At 40.1% G+C, this 21,461-nt stretch overlaps 1 protein-coding gene across 1 annotated transcript in view; it reads right to left on the bottom strand.

Annotated features, from left to right (window-relative positions):
* The window catches only part of LOC116446415 (titin-like), a 245,290-nt gene that overhangs the window by 157,850 nt on the left and 65,979 nt on the right, over positions 1-21,461 (bottom strand). Inside the window, 35 exon segments of the mRNA XM_032114190.1 lie at positions 22-111; positions 468-645; positions 900-1,182; positions 1,306-1,398; positions 2,398-2,685; positions 3,371-3,661; positions 4,176-4,463; positions 4,617-4,904; positions 5,446-5,724; positions 5,823-6,101; positions 6,187-6,465; positions 6,611-6,898; positions 7,363-7,641; positions 7,773-8,054; positions 8,165-8,443; positions 8,719-9,000; positions 11,713-12,000; positions 12,162-12,449; positions 12,591-12,869; positions 12,948-13,226; positions 13,327-13,605; positions 13,833-14,120; positions 14,245-14,523; positions 14,672-14,953; positions 15,063-15,341; positions 16,058-16,339; positions 17,230-17,517; positions 17,650-17,937; positions 18,039-18,317; positions 18,419-18,697; positions 18,797-19,075; positions 19,282-19,569; positions 19,695-19,973; positions 20,475-20,756; positions 20,861-21,139. Coding sequence (XP_031970081.1) covers positions 22-111; positions 468-645; positions 900-1,182; positions 1,306-1,398; positions 2,398-2,685; positions 3,371-3,661; positions 4,176-4,463; positions 4,617-4,904; positions 5,446-5,724; positions 5,823-6,101; positions 6,187-6,465; positions 6,611-6,898; positions 7,363-7,641; positions 7,773-8,054; positions 8,165-8,443; positions 8,719-9,000; positions 11,713-12,000; positions 12,162-12,449; positions 12,591-12,869; positions 12,948-13,226; positions 13,327-13,605; positions 13,833-14,120; positions 14,245-14,523; positions 14,672-14,953; positions 15,063-15,341; positions 16,058-16,339; positions 17,230-17,517; positions 17,650-17,937; positions 18,039-18,317; positions 18,419-18,697; positions 18,797-19,075; positions 19,282-19,569; positions 19,695-19,973; positions 20,475-20,756; positions 20,861-21,139 — 9,410 coding nt within the window.

Below are 21,461 nucleotides of genomic sequence, written 5' to 3'. Positions count from 1 at the left end.
ATCAGTCCAAAAATGTTTTACCTCTGTTTGTGTGAGTCGTTGCTGAATAAAAGCTACGAGTTCATCAAACTCCTGATCTTCCCTTTGAGCTTTTTCTGTGAGCTCAATTTCCTACAAAAATGCAGAATATACTCAAATATTAAAGGATACTAAATGTCAAGCTGTCATTTTTATCCAACACAGTATTCATTCCTACATCAAATTTTATGTAACTCTAATGTAACTGGTGTATCTTCCCATTCTAACAATTGCAGTCAAGTTACGAAGACAGAACCTACTTTGCCAGAAGGCCCATTTATTCTTCTTGGATTTGAGCATGCAAGAAATTGAGACCTGCCAGTAGAAGATCTAAAGAGGAACCAGAAATTCATGCACACATCATAACTTCAGAGTGTGGCCACCATGTCTGTTCAAGGGAAACATATTACTCCTAGGAGACCCAACACTGAAGTCACACTGTATCTTACCAATCTATGACTTTCTTCTGCTTGGGTTTGCTTTAGTAACTCAAAGGCTTGCAGGAGGCCACGGAAATCTGTAATTCCATACATGCGAGCATATTTCTCATATTCTTTGGGATCTACGTTTTTGAGAAGTTCCAAGATATCAATAGGTTGCTCTTCCTCTTTTGTTTTTGTTGGAGTGCTAATCAAATCAATAACAGAAGTTAACAATACAGCATTTCATTCCCAGAAAGCTGTTAAATGAAATATTGAATCAGCTTAGAGCTGCCCTGTGCAGTAGAATCCTTTAGCTTAGTCTAGTCAGGGGCTTTTATTTTTAGTACAGTTATTCCTATTTAATGAATATTTTTAAATTATATCTTGTTCTCAGATGTATAACCAAAAAAGTTTCTTCTGTGCTGGTTGCAAATTAATCTATAAAAACTTTCAATATACCTTTTTAGTTTTGCCCTGAGATCTCCTTCAACTACTTCTTTCTTTCTTTCTTCAACTTGCAGATTTACACTCCTCTCAATTTCACCATGTTGGTTAAAAGCTACACATTTGTACATGCCAGAATCAGTTTTTATTGTGTCCTTTATTTCTAGTTTGGCTTCATCTCCTCTCTGCTGGATTATAATGCGGCCTCCCTGGTTGAGTTGCCTCCATTTTCCCTTCATCCACTTAACATTTGGAATTGGATCTCCTCCAACTTTTGCAATAAATGTTGCAACGGTCTCTGCAGAAAGATGCAAATGAGGAAGATAAGTCTTTCCAGTTGTTTATGACACTGGTACATCATCTCAAACAAAAAGATGTGGGCAAATAGAAGACAATGTACTGTTTTGAAAAGAGTTCTTACTTTCCATGACTTTGATACTCTGAGGCTCTGACACAAAATAAAGTTTGCCTTCCACTTCTGCTTTCTTAGCTGCTGGAGCAGCTGTCGGTTTTTCTAAAAAAACAGAGTCAGACAGTTATAACAGATGGCTCCATGTAATAGTTTATGTTCATGAGTGTTGATACTTCTGCAGCAATTGTAAAAAAGAAATTAATTCCTGAGATGAAACAAAAGACTATGCAAGAGGTAAAAATGCAAAATACTTTAATACTGTTTTAAACAACTTGTAGTTTGCTTTCCAGATGAAACTGTCCACAATGGACCATATTGTGCTGTTCATTTACTTCAGTCAGGCCATTTATACTCTCCATGGATGCAAATCCATAGGTGGATACGCAAATAAAAAGCCTCATTTTCTAAAATGGATCCATTTTTAGTGAGATTTTCTCTTTTCAGTCTACTTCTGGGTATTATGCCCTAAGAATTCCTTGCAGTTTTTTATCAGTGGTCTGTTAAATTCTCCTGCTTTTCTTTTACATAGCCTAGTGGCTCACTATTCATGTAGTGAGAAAGAGACTATTTGTACATACTGCTGGACTCTTGTGTCCTTTATGCAATGGTAAAGCAAGACCTACACAGAAGGACTCATGTTTAGACTCCATTTACTTTCAGCTAAAAGGTCAAAATGTCTTTAAGAGTCTTGAAACAATTATCCTCTAAGGCCATATGCTCAATCAAATTCCTTCTATATTTTCCTTAATAAACACCACTTTTCACATGCTTTCCATAAAACATGAATGTCAAAGTAATTTCACCCATTTAGCTTGCATTTTTGTTAAATTTGGTGTTTAGATTTAGAAAACAAATTCTTAATCTCTTTGATAAGAATGTGCTGTTGGTTTGCCACTGATCTCTCACCATTTATGTCACTATTGATATATAAATTATTGTATATACTCTGTTTTACTAGATTCTACAGTTTTAAAAAGAACTGAAAGTAACTAATTGTTTGTTGTTAGATTATTAACTTTTTTGTTCCACAGAAAACAAAGTGGGATAGAGTTTTGGTTGACATTTTCATCATACACCCTTATTTTCTTCGTGTTACTGTACCTTTGACTGTCACTTTAGATTTGCAAGTATCAGTGCCAGCTGCATTTGAAGCTTTGCATACATATTCTCCTGAATCTGATTTGGTAACTGCAGCAAGTTCTAGAAGAGCTACTCCATTAGCAAAGCTGAAGTTGCATCTATCTGAAGCTCTTATTTCTCTTCCTGCCTTCAGCCACTGAATTCGGATTGGCTGTGATCCCTGGACATGACAGCTAAGCTGTAGGGTATCACCTTCCTCTGCTGCTGCTGGCTGAAGAGGCTGGTCAAAAACTGGAGGCTTTTTAGGTTCTGGAATATGAAAATGCTTCAGTGAATACTCAGGAAAGTATGATCAAGAATATAAGAGAGAGGTACATGCAGTTCCTAAGAAGGCGATGGCAAGGAATGCAGGAGGATAAGCAGAAGTCTCAGAATGTCAACCATAATGTTAGAAAATGGAATAAATATCAAGAGAGCATGACAGCATATTTCCTATATAAACATGCAAGAAATATCTTTATCCCCTCAGCAGGAACCTTTACATGCAAAAAATAGTATGAGAACTAAAGCACTATTAGGCTGCAAAACTATATAAAAATATTTAAAGAAATAATAATACCTGCAATTTCCTGTAAGACTGTTCTGATGAAGTGTCATGCTACCACAACACAGTGTCAACACTGCCTAAGCTTAGATTTCATTGCACAAACCCCCTATTACTCCATGGAAAGAGAATGATTTAAAATTGAACAGAAATGTCACAAAGACTTCAATGTTCACTTTAAATTAGTCATAGCAAATAGTGAAAAAGAAGCTTCTCATTGAAAAAAATAATCACAAAAATAAAATAATTTCTTGACTTTGTGGTTTATGTCCATCTCTGGACAAATCACTGCTGTTAAGTAAAACAAGCTCATTAGAGAGAAGCTATATACTTGCAGCTACCTCAAACAAAGAAAAGCAGGAAGCAAAGAAAAATAAGACTTCAACCAACCTCTGATAACAATGGAAGATGTACTCAATACGCTTCCTGCTTCATTGGACACTTTACAGGTGTATAAACCAGCATCTGATTGCTCTACAGCCTTTATATGCAAAAGCAGGGTATTGTTCTTGAAAGATATTTCACAGTGAGCACTTGAATGGACTTCCTGATTGTTCTTATACCAAGCAACAGTCAAAGGCTGAGAGCCAGAAACACGACCCTCAAGTTTAAGTTCATTCCCTTCTGTTTCTTCTACTGCTTCAGATAGTTTCTTAGTAAAAGTAGGTGGAATTTTTCGTTCTGTAAAAAAAAGAACATAAATTCCATGAATCTATCTTGTGATGATAAATCCTAAAGACAATGTTGCAAGAAAAATTTGAACATTGGGGAATTTATATTTACTCTCATTTAAACTGGATATATTTTTAAAGTGAAATTATGCTAAGATAAACAGCAGGAATCTTGCTCTTACAGTCACTGTCACAGTGAATTTTTCTATTTGGAAAAAAAAAATTTCTCTTACATTGATTTAAATCACACACCATTTAAAAAACCCCAAAAGTTTTGTCAAGCTTAAGAAAGAAAGAGTCTAGAGCCTATTAAGAAAGTAGGCCAAAGAATATGTTTCATTTCTCCTTCCATTGTTGTTAGTGACCCTTCCTAATTCCCTTAAAAGATTCTTAGGTATCTCCAGATAGGTACTCTCAGGCTACATCACAAAAGTTTTCTCAAACTTATCTTGCAGTAATAAGGCCAACTTCCTTTATAATTGAAGGAAGAAAAATGTAGACACAATGTATTATCTATTCAGTACCTTTAACTGCCAGTTGAGCTGTGCAAGAGTCCTTTCCAACTTCATTGCTAGCATAGCATGTATATGTTCCAGAATCCCCCCTGTCAACTCTCAAGATGGTCAAATGGGCTGTGTTGTCTACATAACTGATCTGATAGTTCTTTCCTGTTCTAATTTCTTGGTTATCTTTTGCCCAAGTGACTCTAATGGGCTGTGTTCCAGAAACGTGACACTCAAAATCAGCACTTTCTCCAATAATGCCATCCACAGATGTAAGTGGGATGTCAAAGAATGGAGGAGTCTTCCCTTCTGAAGAGTGAAAGAAATAAAAACCATCACTTAAAAATCTCCATTTACTTTAAAACTCTGTGAAATAAGAATCTCTTGTACAACATGAAATCCATATATAAAGCAAAAATTATTTTTAAGACATTTCCATTAAATATTTCACAGCCCACCAACCTGTAAGGACAAGCCTGCCACTAGAAGAAGCAGTCCCAATAGCATTGGCAGCTGTGCAGGTGTACTGCCCAATAAATCTCCTATCTGTCTTCAAAATCTGGAGAGTTGCTACATTGTCTACAAAGGACGTGTGAACATTGTAGTCCTCTTTCACACGCGCGCCGTCTTTAAACCAAGATATTTCGATAGGTTCTGAGCCAGCAATGCCGCAATCAAACACAACTGGTAAGCCAACAGTTTCATGAACGTCTCTTAATTTTCGTGTAAAAGAAGGAGGAAGTTTACGCTCTGTAAGAAAACAAGTATTGTACAGTGAAGTCTTTCAGAAGACATGCAACTATTGCTGCACTCGCCAATAATCACTGCCTAGTATACTGTGAGTTATATACTGAGAGTATGGTGGACTTTTGCTCATAACTTCCAATTAAAATTTTCCAATTTTCTTATAGAGCATATAATTTATTTTGAACTTGATGTAAAGAGCCCTGTGCATATGGTTGCAGGAAAAGAGGTAATCATTCCGCCCTCACTTAGACCCAGTGAGCCTCCGGACTGCTGACATTGGAAACAATCAAAGCAGTATCCCGAATAGGGAAGGAAGATACAGACACTTGTAACACTACAGAAGAGCTGTGGTCAGTAAGTGCCATATTTCGACTAGCTTTACTGGCAGGCCTTTGTTAGTAGAAGACAGTGCCCACAGGGTACTTTACGCATCAAGAAACAGTAAAGTGTTTTACGAAGAAGAGGCAATTGTTGTTTTTCAAAATAGCAAGGCGTATTTAAGAAAAGTAGGCCGTTTCCCTATATTTAAAATTGAAATATTCACCTTGAACTGTAAGCAAAGATGATGAAGAAGCCTCCCCAACAGAGTTTTCTACTTTGCAGATGTACTCCCCACTGTCACTACTGTCTACCTGGCTGAAAACCAGAGTAGCAATTTGGTTCTTAAAGTGCATTTTCACAGTAGCAGTTCCTCTCAGCTTTGTATCGCCTTTGTACCATGACACAATCATTTCTGGTGTTCCAGCAAGCTGGCACTGTAAGGATGCAGAATCCCCAACAGTCACCTGCACTGGCTCCAAGGGTGTAATGAAGTAAGGTGGTTCTGAAGGACAAAGACACACCATTAGCATAAAAAGATATTGCATGATGACCATTAGTAGTTCAAATAACGCTTGTTGAAGTGATGCTGGCTTGACGCACCTAGTATTGTGATTGTACCATGACAATTATCTTTCCCAGAATCATTTTCAATATGACAAGAATATTGCCCCTGATCTTCTAGTTTGCTGCTAGGGATTTCCAGTATGGCAGATGTGTCTGTAGTGGTGATGCTACACTTTTCAGAGTGCATTATTTTCACTCCATTTTTCTTCCATGTCACTGAAATCGGTGGAGTACCCGTATATGTGCATTCCAAGATTAAATTTTTCCCTTTCTCTACACTTAAATCATTCACCTTCTTCACAAATTTGGCTGGTTCTATAATGAACAACAGGAAGAAAACAAATTAAATAAAGCCAAGAGATCATCTTTAGAAGCATAAGAAGCAGTAGTTTGGACAAACCTTTGACAAAAAGATGGGTTGTGCAAGAGATTTTCCCTGCCTCGTTAGAGACCTGGCAGGTGTAGTCTCCACTCTCAAGTGGATGTACATCGAACAGCTCCAGTTCTGCAACTGAATCTTGCAAGGTGATATTGCATCTGGGTCCTGGTACTAGCTCAACACTGCCTCTGAACCATTTAACTTCCAGTGGGGGGGAACCTTTTATGATACTAGTAAAGGCTATGTTTGCCCCAGAAAAAACATCCAGTGGTTCAGGTTTCTTCACAAAAGATGGTGGTTCTAAGCACACAAATAAAACAGAGAAGAAGTACGTTTGAACTTCTTTTGAAGATCACAGTAATCAGAAATATACAACAAAGAAAAAATGATGTCTTTCTGAAAATAAATCTGGGCCCTCTGATTCTGACTTCTTACTGATACTGACCTCTAACACTCAAAAATGCGCTGCATTCATCAGAGCCAGCTACATTAGTAGCTGTGCACAAATAAGTTCCCATATCAGACTCCTGAAGTCCATTCACTTTCAGAGAACAGGTATTGTCTGTAAGAGTAGCCTGATATTTCTCTCCACTGGTAATCTCTTGTCCATCATGAAACCAGGAAACCAGAATAGGTGGTGACCCATAAACTTTGCACTCCAGTACAGCAGAAGAACCCAGCTGACCATATGTTTCTTTCAGTTTTCTTGTGAAAGAAGGAGGTATAATACGATCTGCATTTGTTTCAAAATAAAAATAAAATAAAAATTACCATACAGGGTTCTTAAAATGCAGGAAGTTCTCCATGCATAATAGAATTAGTGACCTTTCTTTTGCTGTATCTGCTTTGGCAATATACTCTGACACATCTAAGTACTTGAAAAATAGTCAATGGTTAAGGATATGCTGGAATTTTCATTAACAATCTTTGAGGAACACCTTTTATTTTTGCCGTTCTTTCTTGTAAGGAACAATAATGCACCAACTGTCAAAGAGGACATGCAGATTAAAGCTGAAGAAATCAAGTCCTTTCAATAATTCATGCCCCTCAGAGTTTAGGTAGGCATCTATTCTTGGTGCCTGTCAAAGTGGCATGCCAAGTACTCCTAAGATTATACAAGTCTCTTAGGTTGCCAATTACAACCACTTTGCTATCTGAAGGCTTTTTAAAGGAACTAAAGGATCACAGGTGACTAACCTGAAACATGCACTGAGGCTGTGCAGCTGCTTTTACCAACACTGTTTTTCACCTCAAAAGTATATTCTCCACTGTCTTCTAGTGTTGCATTGAGGATCTTAAGCCCAGATACTTTGTTGAAGAAACTGATTTTATATTTATGGTCAGTGGACAGTTCATTACCATCCTTAAACCACCTAGCAGTAAGCTCTGGTGTGCCATCTACTGTGCATTCCAGAGTACAAGAGTCTCCAGCTGTAACCTTGACTGGGCCTGGCTTCTCTACAATGACTGCAGGCTCTGCAATGAAATGCAAGTCAGAAAAATTTAAAAAATAACAATGCAATAGTTATTATTATTATTATTATTATTAAAAATTTGATTTTAAAGCATCTTAAAACACACTGTGTTGTTTATCTCATGCTACCAACCTAGCACTTTCAGCATGGCAAAGCATTCCTGAACTCCAGCATCATTTTTTATCTGACAAATGTATTTCCCAGCATTGGTTGGTTCTGCATTTCCAATCTGCATAGTTGCAATATTTTCTGAGTAGGAGATCCAAAGATTATCACTTTCTCTGATGATTTCCCCTTTGTCTTTTAACCACAGTACAGAAATGGGCTGTGATCCTTGTACTGTAGCCTGCAGTTCAATCGACTCCCCGACTACGACAGTGAGATCACTCAGCTTCTTCACAAAGGTTGGTGGTGCTATTTAAGAGAAGATATTTAACAGTAAAGAAACCCATCAGGAGCAGAAAAGTAAGAGAAGAATGGCAGGAACAATGAAAAGCCGAGAAGATGCCAATCTTTGTACAAACCTCTTAGTGCTACAGAGCCAATACAGGAGTCACTTCCCACATCATTTACAGCCTTACAGTGATATTCACCAACATCTGCAGTATCCACACTGAGAATGTGAAGACTAGCTATGTAGTTCTCAGACATGACCTTATACTTCTTGCTGCTCCGAATTTCTCGTTTGTCTTTATACCACGAAATCTGGAATGGAGGAGTGCCCTGCAGCTCGCACTCCAGATGAATATCAGACCCTTTCAAGGTCTCGACTGGATGGGGCTTCTTGGTAAAAATGGGAGGTGCTGGAAAAAATAAAAAAGAGTTATCATTTGTGTTATTTAAGCAAAAGAGATTAAAGAGGAGAGAAGATTCAAGTAACTCTTCTGACGCTAAATAGCAAAGACAAATATATAAGAAAGATCTGCCACAGAGCTCAGAAACAGGCAAGAGATTTGCCATCTAGTCAGATGGGTTTTGGCATCTCTGAAAAAACAAAGTGGGATTTAAGAGTTTTTCCCAAAGGAAGACTTTACAGTTAGAAAGGAGCTTTACAGAAGAAAAGAGCTGAGATTCTGACCTTTTACTCTCAGTGTAGTACTGGTGCTTGCGCTACCCGCTGGATTCTGAGCTTCGCAAGTGTAGTCACCGCTGTCTTCAACACTGAGATTGTGCATTTCAATGACTGCCACTGAATCCATAAAGGACATTCTGTATTTTTCACTGGGATGGATTTCAGTTTCTCCTTTGTACCAGGTGACTTTAATTTCTGGAGATCCACCTATTTTGCATTCATACGTTGTGGAATCGTGCTGTTTCACAAGTTTTGAGGAGTCTAGTTTCTTAATAAACCTTGGTGGTTCTGGAAAGCCAAAATGGGAGATGATGCTTTAAACTGCACTAATTGTTTGAATAAGCAGGGAGACACATAACTGAAACTGTAAACCTTAGGGACTCAAGCAAAAATTCTGACTTTGCAATTATGAAATTTTTTTAGATGATTTTAAATTGGTCCAAAATCCAAATTAAGAAGCAAACAAGTTTTCTACATGCATTTCAATGAGTTTCTCCTTACTTTATTGATCCACTGTATCTCTCCTTGTATATTCACTACAGATTAGTTGACATGGGGTTTTCTTTACAAAATATCGTCTTGTTATACATGAATCATCAAAATGCTTGATGAAAATGCAAGACTACGACTGTTCAGCCAAGAAATGTTATTAAAAGCATTCGTGTTGAGTATTATAGCTACTGCTCTATATACTGTGATTAATAATTAATATAGTCAATAAATGCATTTGCATTATCACTCCTCACACATTTAATGCAAAACTGAACATAAAGTTGCACATAAGGAATAAAAGTTAAGGATCTTAGGTAGCAAACAAAAGACTTTAGAAATAATCATGCTGAGGAGAATTACGAGATGGCTGGTATTACAGACATTGGTGTTAAATGTCCTGTGACTGAAAAGTAAAACAGGTGGTTACATTTTGTTCCATAAGGAGAGGAAAGGAAAGTGGAGGTTTGATACTTTTCATCAAAAGTACCATCTGGATGATTAGAATCACAAGACGGAATGCTCATAGATCAAAGATATAACTAATAAAACCAGGAGGTGGTAATGTGGGCGCAACAAAAAAATCACTCTGCAAAACAGGATGAAGTGCCTCTTTGTGTGACTGTCTGTAAAGCGTAGGAAGAATATCTAATTTATTGTGGATTATTTCAACCTGTGGGACAGTTGCAGAACATCCTGTGTTGCTAGAAACAAAACTTCCTGGGTTTCTCAAAATAGAAATGATGATGTGTTAACATCAGGACTCTTAGAACCATAGTAATTTACTATTGGATTTCACTTTGAGAAAGAGTTGATTATCTATCTGTATACCAGCAGTTGCTGAGTACTCACACTCTGATTCCACTGCTTCCAAAAATGACGATATACACGTTAGTAAGGTATGTATTTAGAATGTAAGGCAGTTCTAGAACATAAAGCAATTATTAAAACTACAGACTGGGAACATTAGATGCTAGAGTGAGAAAGTTAATAGAAAGCTGTGAGATTTTCAAGGTCAATTAAAAGAAATATCTTAATTCTACAAACAAAAGGCTGCATGTCGTAGAAGTGAGACAGCGTATGCTCAAATTAAACGCATGCAAATCAATGCACCCTAAGAGATTGCCCTTTCAAGTTCCATAGAAATTGGTTGAAAACAATGAACGTCACTAATTCTACAGCCCTGGGGAAACTGTACAAATTTTAAAGAACTCAAGGGAGTGTCAGTAAATTCACGATCAAAAAATAAAATAACAATACTGGAAAGACTCCTCAGGATTTTACAAATAAAGATTTGAAGAGTAAGAAAATAAATAAGGTCAGTTTAGACCATTTAGACCATTTATGGTAACTCTGTTCAAATAAACCTATTAGAAGTTATATAATTAATAAACAGAATTATGATTGCGGCGGAGAGAAGCTTCAGATCTTCTAAAGAGATTTGATTTCTTGTTACAATCTTTCAGTGTGGATTTTTTTATGTCAAACTGCATAATGCAGCACCACTACTTGCTACTGAATCCAGGTAATTCAGTCTTACGCACTCTTCCTACCTCCACCAAGAAAAATGCTTATGGCTAGAATATACTTGGTATATATAAAATATTTGACAAGTTATTAATACAAAATCTTGCTACTAGTAGTTCAGCTTCCTGTGTTATTTGTCTTACAGAGTAGAAGGATTTACTCTTGAAATATTTCTCCCCTCTTTCCTCTCCAAATTCATACAGAGGCAAGAGAGGAAAAGAAAGAGGAAAGAAAGTGCTAAAGCAACAGGGACCTTTTAACTCAGGCATAATCTAAGCAGTGTATGCTACATTTCTTCTTTTATGAAATCAGTAAGATTGAAATGTCTGGAACAGCTATAAATATATTCCCACCTACATTGAGGAAATTGCACTAATATACATGTGTCACTGGTACTAAGACAGTTTGAGCCATTCATAAATTTAGATTTCACTTTTAGATCCACACACTATGAAGAGAGGTGAAGTGTTGGGTGGGATGGATATTTGTCACCAAATCTGCTCTCAGATCCTCCAGTTTTGCTGTTTAGAAGAGCAATTTTCAGTGTTTTCAATTTGTGAAAGAGCAGAGCTATTTGCAGGAGCTGCACATGCAGTAAAAATACTTTTAAGCCATATAAGTGAACTGAATTTCTCTCAGTTTCCTTTCACTCCCCTGGGCAACCTAGTGACCGTCGCTGCTGGAGAAAGACTTTAGAAAGACAGATTTTGCTGTCCAACAGAACCATTCACAAAGGCGCAACAGAGTAGTACGTAAGAGTTAATGTTTCAATGAAAGAACCCCTTTGATAAGAAAAATCATGTACTATACCAAAGCAGAAGAAATATAAGTATTTTGGTATTACAACAATAATTAAGTGAAATAACATCTCAGAGTAACCTCTTGTAAAGATTGTTAGTCACACACATCTGCATTCAGGACTGCGATTTCCAGGTGTCTGCCTTGCAAAGAAAACCTCATAAACACTAAAGCCCACAGCAATACCTTGTACAGCCAGCTGAGCTGCGCACGCATCCTTTCCAACACTGTTGCTGGCAGTACATGTGTAGAGTCCAGCATCCCCTTTACCAACTTTTAGGACTGTCAAGCTGGCCATGTTTTCCACCAGTGTCATTTTGTAGTTTCCACCTGGACGAATCTCTCTGTTGTCTCTAGTCCAAGCAATCCTCATGGGAGCAGAACCAGTCACGTGGCACTTAAAGGTTGCCTTTTCCCCTAGTGCCACGTCAATAGATACCGGCTTGATGTCAAAGAAGGGAGGTTGTAGATGTTCTGCAAAGAGGAAAGCATGGCAGGGCTCACCATGAAGCCTGCCTCATCACGCCATGCCCATTGTCCTTGGCCACCATACAATGGGTAGAGTGGGGAAAAGGGTGGAGAAATAAAAGAGCAAAGACATACAAAAGATTTTCATTAAAGCATGAGCTACAAACCTGTGAGGAGAAGTTTGGCACTGGAAGAGGCAGTCCCCAGAGCATTTTGGGCTGAGCAAGTATACTGGCCACAGTAATCCATACTAGTTTCCAAGATCTGTAAAGTCGCAACATTATTTAAGAATGCTGATTGCACGTTATCAGTGTCGCTTAAGAGAACCCCGTCCTTGTACCAAGACACCTGGATAGGCTCTGAGCCAGTTATGCGGCAGTCAAATGTCACTGGGGCACCAACCACCTCCTGAATATCTTTTAGTTTTCTGGTGAATGTAGGGGGAAGTTGACGTTCTGCAAAACAATAATAATACCACTATCAGTAGGAAGCCAACCTAGAATCACTTATATTTGAAATTAATAAAACCCCCTTTCTGTAGACAACAAAGAGTTCCTACAAACTACCCCAGAAAAGAGTGGGTCTTGGCCCATCACCTTTAACAACAAGCAAAGCTGTGGAGGTGGCAAAGCCGATGCTATTTTCTGCTTTGCAGACGTATTCTCCAATGTTGCTATCCTCTACAGCAGAAAACGCCAGTGTTGCCACATTGTTCTTGAAGTGCATTTTGTAAGCCTGTGTTGATCTGAGCTTGGTGTCATCTTTGTACCAGGACACCTTGATTTCTGGTGAACCGCCAATCTGGCATTTTAAGGTCAAGGGCTCGCCAACCTTCACCTCCACACGGTCCAGGTGCGTGACAAAATAGGGTGGTTCTGGGGAAGGAGAGAGCATGGTGAGCAGAGGCAGAGCACCACACGGGGTGCATTAGGGGGATCAGGGGTAATGAATACCTAAGATGGATACAAGGCTGTGGCAAACATCCCCACCCGCCTCATTTGCCACCTCACAGGTATATTCGCCTTCATCATTCTTTGTGCTGTTGAAGATTTCAAGAATGCCAGATTTTTCAGTAGTTGTAACAGTGCAGCGTTGAGACTGAGCAATGGGCATGCCATTTCTTTTCCAGGTGACAGAGATGGGAGGGGTGCCAATGTAGCTGCTTTCCAGCACAATGGACTTCCCCTGCTCCACACTGAAATCACTTAATTTCTTCACAAAGACTGCAGGCTCTGTGGGGAGGTATAAATCAATAGTAAGAGGGGCAGATGTGGAAGAGCTGCAGGCAGTGAATGAAGATAACTGTGCATTCATGCACACACCCAAACACACCTTTCACAAAGAGCTGTGTTGTACATGAGGCACTGCCAGCATCATTTGTGACCACACAGGCATAGTCCCCGCTGTGGCCTGGCTCCACGTTGTACAGCTGCAGCTGTGCCACAGACTCATTGAGAGAGATTGAGCAGTTGCTGTCTGGCACCAGCTCCCTGATGCCTCGGAACCAGGTCACTTTGAAGGGAGTACTGCCCTTGATGTAGCTGGTGAATGTCACATTTGATCCAGGCAAAACTTCCTGGGGATCAGGTGTCTTCACAAAAGAAGGTGGTTCTAAGGATCATGCAAAGAAATGGAAGAGGGAGAAGGATATTAATAGGAAGGTCTCCATGGGGAAGAAAATGAGCACGTTTGAGTCAAAAAAAAAAAAAAAAAAGAACCCCTGGGAAAAAAAAACAAACCAAACAAACCATGAAAAAGAAACCATGGGAAACCAGAGAAAAGAAAGAGAAGAAGGAAGAAGAATTTTGTTGAAGATGTGGCAGTATCCTTCCACTGACCTTGTACAGTCAAGAAGGCACTGCATTCATCAGATCCAGCCACGTTGGCTGCCATACATGTATATGACCCTGTATCTGTGACATCCAGGGCATTCAACTTCAAAGCACAAACATTATCCAAGAATGAGATTTCATATTTTTCTCCACTAACAATCTCATTTCCATCTTGAAACCAGGACACAGATATGGGAGCTGTGCCAGACACTTTGCACTCCAGCAGCACGGAGGATCCCAGCACCCCATTTGTTTCCTTTAGTTTTCTTGAGAATGAAGGAGGAACAAGGCGATCTAAGTAGGACAGGGCAGAAGAACAGGAAGAGAAGTGTTGAGGTTTCTTTCAATGGAAATAAAAGGGGAAAAAATAAAAACTTTCTTTAAAGACAAGTGTGAACAACAAAGACATAGAGCTGACCTGAAACATCAACTGAAGAAGTGCAGCTGCTGTCCCCTACTTCATTTTGCACCTCAAAAGTATACAAGCCCCTGTCTCCCCTGTCTGCAGAAAAGACTTTCAAAGTGGATATATTGTTGAAAAAGGTAATTTGGTATTTGCGGTCACTCTTTAGTTCTCTGCCGTCTTTGTACCACTTGGTGATAAGCTCAGGTGTTCCTCCTACTTTGCACTCCAGGGTAAAAGGATTGCCAGCCATTACTGTGATCGGTTCGGTCTTCTCTAAGATGACTGCTGGTTCTGAAATAGGAAGGGAGGGGTCTGTGTGTCACGGGGAAATCTACCCACAAACTTGTGAGCGCAGGGTGTGAGCAGAAGGCAAAGGCTAGTAGAGCCAACTGTGCAAGCTGTGAGACACAGTGCCTCTAGTGGAGTAGGCTATACCCACCTAGGACCTGTAAAAAGGCAGAGCACTCCCGCATGCCAGCATCATTTTTGATCTGACAGATGTACTTTCCAACGTCAGTTCCCTCTGCACTGGCAATCTCAAGAGTTGCAATGTTGTCCATAAACCACATTTGAACATTTTCACTCTCCCTAATAACTTCACCCTTATCCTTGAGCCAGACAACAGAAATTGGTGGGGATCCTTCCACTACTGCCTGCAGGGCTGTTGGCTCCCCGATGAAGATTGCAGTGTCACTCAGCTTCTTGGCAAACCGTGGAGGTTCTGATGACAAAAACAAGGAGGCTGGTTAATCATACATGCTTGCTTGGAAGAGTGACAGCCAGGAGATCAAGAAAAGAGGGCAGTGATGTTGATCCTCTAGCATACAAACCTTTGAATTTCACTGGGCAGGTGCAAGTGTCGCTTCCCACCTCATTCATAGCTTTACATTGGTATTCTCCAGTGTCTTGAGATTCCAGATTGAGAATATGAAGACTGGCAACGGAGTGCTTTGCTGTCACCTTGAATTTCTTGCTGCTCCTGACCTGCCTCCGGTCCTTGAACCAAGCCACCTCAAAGGGTGGGGTCCCTGCTATCTCGCACTGAAGGATAACATCTGAGCCTTTAAGAGTGTCCACAGGGCTTGGCACCTTGCTAAAAATGGGTGGTTCTATAAAAAAGAATTACATCATAATGTGTGAGTCTGCTTCTCTGGATGGATTTCTGGACAGTAGCAGGAAGCAACACATTCAGGAAGGGAGCCTACGCTTATATTGTAAACACATATTTAGCTTTTAAATATGTGGTCTCACCTCTAAAAAATCCCAGCACTCAGAGTTCAAAGGGCAGAAAATGTGGTACTTCTGCACCTGTTTGGAATCAGTGCTCAGTGTCCTTCCCCAAAAGCCACTCTTCCTGCACTCTAGGGTCACATTCCAGCTTCCCACCCTGCTCTTTCTAGTCATGAAAGCTACAGTCGGTGAAGCTCAGCTACACAGCCTCCTCTTCCGTCTTAAATTTCATTCCTGTCAGGATCACTGTGTATAAAGAGGAGGCAGAGGGATGGCTTAAAAGTACTCCCAGCACCCTCACCATGGCTGGTGTTCCATCTAGCCCATGCTTCCATTGTGATCTGAAAAGCTTGCCTTGTTCAGCCTGCAGTTGACTTAAATGGGGAGACAAGGGAATGACTGCACTGTGCTGAACACCCACCACTATTTCCTGCCTGATGTCTGCTGCTTAAACACAGCAGCATTTAAATGCAAGAGCAGCTGGAAAGACACTGACCCAGCAGACACCAGCTGCTGCAGCAGCAGTGGGATGTGCAGCTGGGAGCAGGCCTGGCAGCCAGGGATTCTGGTGGGGAATGCGGAGCCATGTGCTAACCTTTCACTGTGACTGAAGTGCTGCAGCTGGCTGTGCCCGCAGAGTTGTGGGCTTCACAGATGTAATCCCCAGCATCTTCAGCAGTGGCACCCAAGATGGTCAGCGTTGCTGCAGAGTCTACAAAGGACATGTGCAGCCTGTCGCTTGCCTGGAGTGCCTGATCATTTTTGTACCACACGATTCTAATCTCTGGTGTGCCACTGATTTTACATTCAAGTTGAACTGTGTCACCCTGCTTCACGAACCGCAAAGCTTCCGGCTTCTTGATGAACTTGGGAGGTTCTGCAGAACAGAATAAGTATACAGAGAATGACAACATACCTGTTTGCCAAGTGAAATCTGCAATGCTAAGCAAGAGTTCTGGGATGCACAAGAGTACTACAGCACAAAAGTAAAATTGTTACAGAAGTTGGTTACATCCCCAACCAGAGCTTCCTCTTAAGGAAATACACAAGATGAAGAAAAGAAGGCAAAGACAACAACTAAAACTATGTGCTGCCAACTTTGGACCCTGCTGCATCAGACAATTGAAGCTGTGAAAAATACACAAAGGACAGTTGCTCCACACAAGTGAAATTTTGCTGTTATCTATGAGTGGTAACAAGTAACAGGGTTCCCAGGCCAACATGAAAGATTTGACAAGCCCTTCATCTCCGGGAGCAACAGAAACATGGTAGGGATTGTTTCACTTGCTTACACATCTTTAAAGTATATTTCTGCATGAAGAAATTAAGTGATTCATAGTCTAGATTAAATCAACAATTCAGAACTCCAGTTGAAATCTTTAGCAAATTCAAAAGAGTCACCAGTGCTGGCCAACAAATGTAAGGCAGAGCTGTACTTACTAATCAGCATTTTCCATATAGCAATTGCTATGAGTGACTACCACAGTGGCTGAAGTTTAACTGTTAAAGTAAAAAGTAGCGTGAGTGCAACTCTCCGTACAAACATGTTCATACAAGGACCTTCCTCCTTGGAGATTTTGCAGGCACACAAGACTTCTGCTGTTACACAGTATGATGGGAGAAGGTCATTACATGTTTTATATCTGCAGTCTGGAAAGCTACTTTCTATATATTTCTAAACTAGAAATGGTAGAAGATCAAAGACAAAGAGATGTCTTTACCCAAGAAAAAGAAAATGCACAAACAAAGGTGACTTAATCTTAATACCTTTGACACTGAGTTGGGCTGAGCAGAAGTCTTTCCCAGCTTCATTACTAGCTTGGCAAGTATATTGGCCAGAGTCTCCTTTACCCACTCTGAGCACGCGAAGGTGAGCTGTGTTGGCTGTGAATGTAATATTGAAATTTCCTCCAGTTCGGATCTCCCGACCATCCTTGGACCACGTTATGTGTATTGGCTGGGCTCCCGTAACATGACATTCAAAGTCAGCACTTTCTCCGAAAGGCACATCAATAGATTCTGGTTTGATATCAAAGACAGGTGCTTGCTTGGGTTCTAGAAACACAAGAAAATAATGTAATATTCATACCTATGAAAAAAGTTAATCCAACACACAGGTACCACTGCATGCATGAAATAAGGGGGAGGAGCCTGTGACCCAAGCAAAAGTTTTGTAAGCCAACACACCTGCCACTGTGAGCCTAGCACTTGAGGTGGCAGTACCCACAGAATTGGTGGCTGTGCAGGAGTATTGCCCGGTGTGATTCATCTCAGTTCGCACCAGCTGCAGCACTGCAACATTATCTACAAAGGATGTGTGCACATTGTGGTCATCCTTTAGCAGCACACCATCTTTGTGCCAAGTGACAGTAATGGGCTCTGAGCCATTGAGCCGACACATAAGCTTGAGGGGTAAACCAGCAGGGTGCTCGATGTCCTTTAGTTTTCTTGCGAAGGAAGGTGGTTGTTTGCGCTCTGGAAGAAAGCAAGCAAAGGATGAATATACCTCAGAAAGCAATTTTTTCATAGTTTTTCAAGAGAAAAAGAATTTTAGCAAGCTAATACAAAATCATCACCTTGAACTGTTAAGAGAGCCTTTGTAGATGCAGTTCCTACACTGTTTTCTGCCTTGCAGATATATTCTCCACTGTCGTTGCTAGCCACTTTGTTGAAAATAAGTGTAGCAACATTGTCTTTAAAGAACACTTTGTATTCAGGGGTAGACCTGAGTTTTGTATCGCCTTTGTACCAAGACACAGTAATTTCTGGTGTTCCAGCAACGTGGCATTGCAGTGTTGTGTAAGACCCAACTGACACCTCAAGAGGTTCCAAGTGAGTAACAAAGTACGGAGGTTCTAAAAAAAGAGAAGCAATTAGACAGGCTTGTTATGTGCCAGGTTTTGGAAAGCATACACTTGAAAAAAAGGGAAGGAAAAGAAGCAAAGGGAGCACACACCTAGGGTAGAGACTACAGCCTCACAAACATCTCTTCCTGCCTCATTTTCAACATGGCAAGAGTATTCTCCTGCATCTTCTTTGGTGCTGTCAAGTATTTCCAGGATGCAGGATTTCTCTGTGGTGGTGATGCTACACTTCTGAGACTGTGCGATGGTGTGGCCATTCTTCTTCCATGTCACAGAGATGGGCAGGCTGCCTGTGTAAGTGCCCTCTAGGATGATGGGCTTGCCAGGCTCCACATACTGATCACTCAGTTTCTTCACAAAGACAGCTGGCTCTAATGAAAGGTAAGTCACAAATGTTGAGCCCAACATGCCAAATGGAGAGAAGGAAACAATAATTTAAGGTAAATAGAGAGACATCATCTTTTACAAACCTTTTACTGTAAGGTGTGTTGTACAATTTACCCTGCCAGCATCATTAGTCACTAGACAAGTGTACTCTCCGCTTTGGGAAGGAGTTACATCATATAACTCAAGCTCCACAACAGACTCCTCCAAGTAGATATTACATTTGTCCCCTGGCACAAGTTCATTGGCCCCTCTAAACCAGTTGACCTTAAAAGGAGGGGTTCCTCTGACAACACATGTGAAAGTGATGCTTGTGCCTGGCAATACATCCAGAGGCTCTGGTGTCCTCTCAAAAGAAGGTGGCTCTAAATACACAAAAGAAAAAGATAGATAAGACAGATTGCTACAGCATAGGTCTGGTATTTCCATACATCTATTAAAGATAAAGAGCAAAATCTTTATTTTTCTGTCAATAATTTTCCCCAAGAATATTTACAAAAGACTGCAGATAATTTCAAGAGAGAAAGAGAAAAGAATAGCTCACAGGTCTTCCTGATCTTCATATACCCACCTTGTACAATCAATACAGCACTGCATTCATCTGAGCCAGCTGTGTTGGTAGCTTTGCAGGTGTAAGTGCCAGTTTCTGAGTGGCTCAGTGAATTAACTTCTAAAATACATAGGTTATCTGAAAAGGAGATTTGATGTTTTTCTCCACTGACTAGCTTAAGTCCATTGTGGAACCAGGCAACAGAAATAGGAGGTGAACCTGACACTTTACATTCCAGCAGTGCTGAGGAACCCAGAACACCAAGGGTTTCTTTTAGTTTTCTTGTGAAAGAAGGAGGAATGATTCGATCTGCATAAGAAAACATAATAAATTCATGGTTAGAGAGAAAATGAGGAAAGGAATGGAAGAAAGGACAGAGAATATGGCCAAACAAAAGCTTTTGTAAAAGATAGAAGACAAGATATCCAACCAACCTAAAACATCAACCGATGCTGTACAACTGCTTTTCCCCACATCGTTTTGCACTGCAAAAGTGTATAATCCACCATCTTCCTTTTCTGCATCCATAATTTTAAGTGTACATACATTATTGAGGAAAGTGATTCTGTATTTTTGGCTGCTGGTCAGTTCTTTGCCATCCTTGAACCACCCAGTGGAAAGCTGTGGTGTGCCTCCTACTTTGCATTCCAAAGTACAGGCATCACCTATAGTAACTTTCATTGGCTCTGCTTTCTCTACAATGACTGCAGGCTCTGGAAGGAGAGATGGGTAACATATATGGTTAAAACAGGGTTTGATTAATATTAACTGTAAGTATTATAGCACTATGAGATGGGGTTTACACATTTGGTACTAAGGAAATTTCGATTTGTTGGGACATGGAGGTTTTTACAGCTGTTTTTCCATCCTTTCTGTTACCCTAAATTGCAAATTTCAGATGCTTTCCAAGATTAAATAAAAATATTTTAATTTTAAAATATATTTTAATTTAAAATACAAAATATTTTAGACTCCCTCTCCAAGCAGGCATGAGCAGAAGACATGACAGAAATAAAGTCACAGAGTGGTTCCTTTCAACCCTATTGCTGGACAACTGGAAATACGGAACCTGACTTCTGCTTGCTGGGAAGAGAAGGATTCTCTATTTTGATTGTTTTGAACTCAGAGGCACAAGCAAAGTATACAGCTGACACTAAGCAGCCGAGTTTCTAACTTTAAAAAGAAATTTCCATGAATTTGTGCTTTTTACCAACCTAGAATGGTTAAAGTAGCCATACACTCGCGACTTCCAGCATCATTTCTTATCTGACAGGTGTATTTTCCAGCACTGCTTGTCTCTGTACGCAAAAATTGTAAAGTTGCAATATTTTCCGTAAATGTGATCTTCGTGTTCTCACTTTCTCTAATAATTTCCTCTTTGTCTTTAAGCCACTGAACAGAAATTGGCTGGGAGCCCTCCACTCTTGCTTGTAACTCTACTGGTTCACCAACCACAACAGTCATGCTGTTTATTTTAGTCAAGAATTTTGGTGGTTCTGAAGAAAAAATATGCAGTTATAGTAAATACAGTGTTTCTGCAAAGAAGAGCAATGCAGCGCCATTGGGAGCACTGCAGAAAACACAGGTACAAGTACTTTACCTTTCAGCTTCACAGTGCAAACACAAGTGTCACTTCCTACATCGTTCTGTGCTTTGCACTGATATTCACCAACATCTGCAGCTTCGACATTAAGAATGCGAACGCCTGTATGGTAGTTTTTGGCTGTAACCTTGTATTTCTTACTACTGCGGATTTGTCTCCTGTCTTTGAACCAGGCAACATCAAATGGAGGTGTTCCTGAAATCTCACATTCCAGGATAACTTCAGATCCTTTGACAATGTCTACTGGAGAAGGCTTCCTGCTAAAGACAGGAGGTTCTAACAAGGGAAGAAAGGAACAGTTAGAAAGTAGTCTGAAGCCGATTGATTGACAAACTGTCTACTGATACCAGCTTCTGGAAAATGCAACTGCTGAGAATATCTACGGAACAGGCAAGACTTCCCTCATTTTCTGGGCACAATGAGTTTGCACAATGGTGAGCATTCTTAGAGAGCCCTTAGCTCTGTAGAAAAGGTAAACAGAGGGGTGACCTTTAGCAGAGAGGGTACAGGTCTCATTTAGTTGGTAGTAACCTCCCACTGATACTAGTTGGTTTGTGTCTGTTCCTTCTCTTCATATTTCAGCTCCTTGATATAACAA

This window comes from Corvus moneduloides, chromosome 7 (genome assembly GCF_009650955.1).
Source record: "Corvus moneduloides isolate bCorMon1 chromosome 7, bCorMon1.pri, whole genome shotgun sequence".
NCBI lineage: Eukaryota > Metazoa > Chordata > Aves > Passeriformes > Corvidae > Corvus > Corvus moneduloides.
The sequence above is the reverse complement of the archived record's forward strand: the minus strand, read 5'-3'. Positions and strand labels throughout refer to the sequence as shown.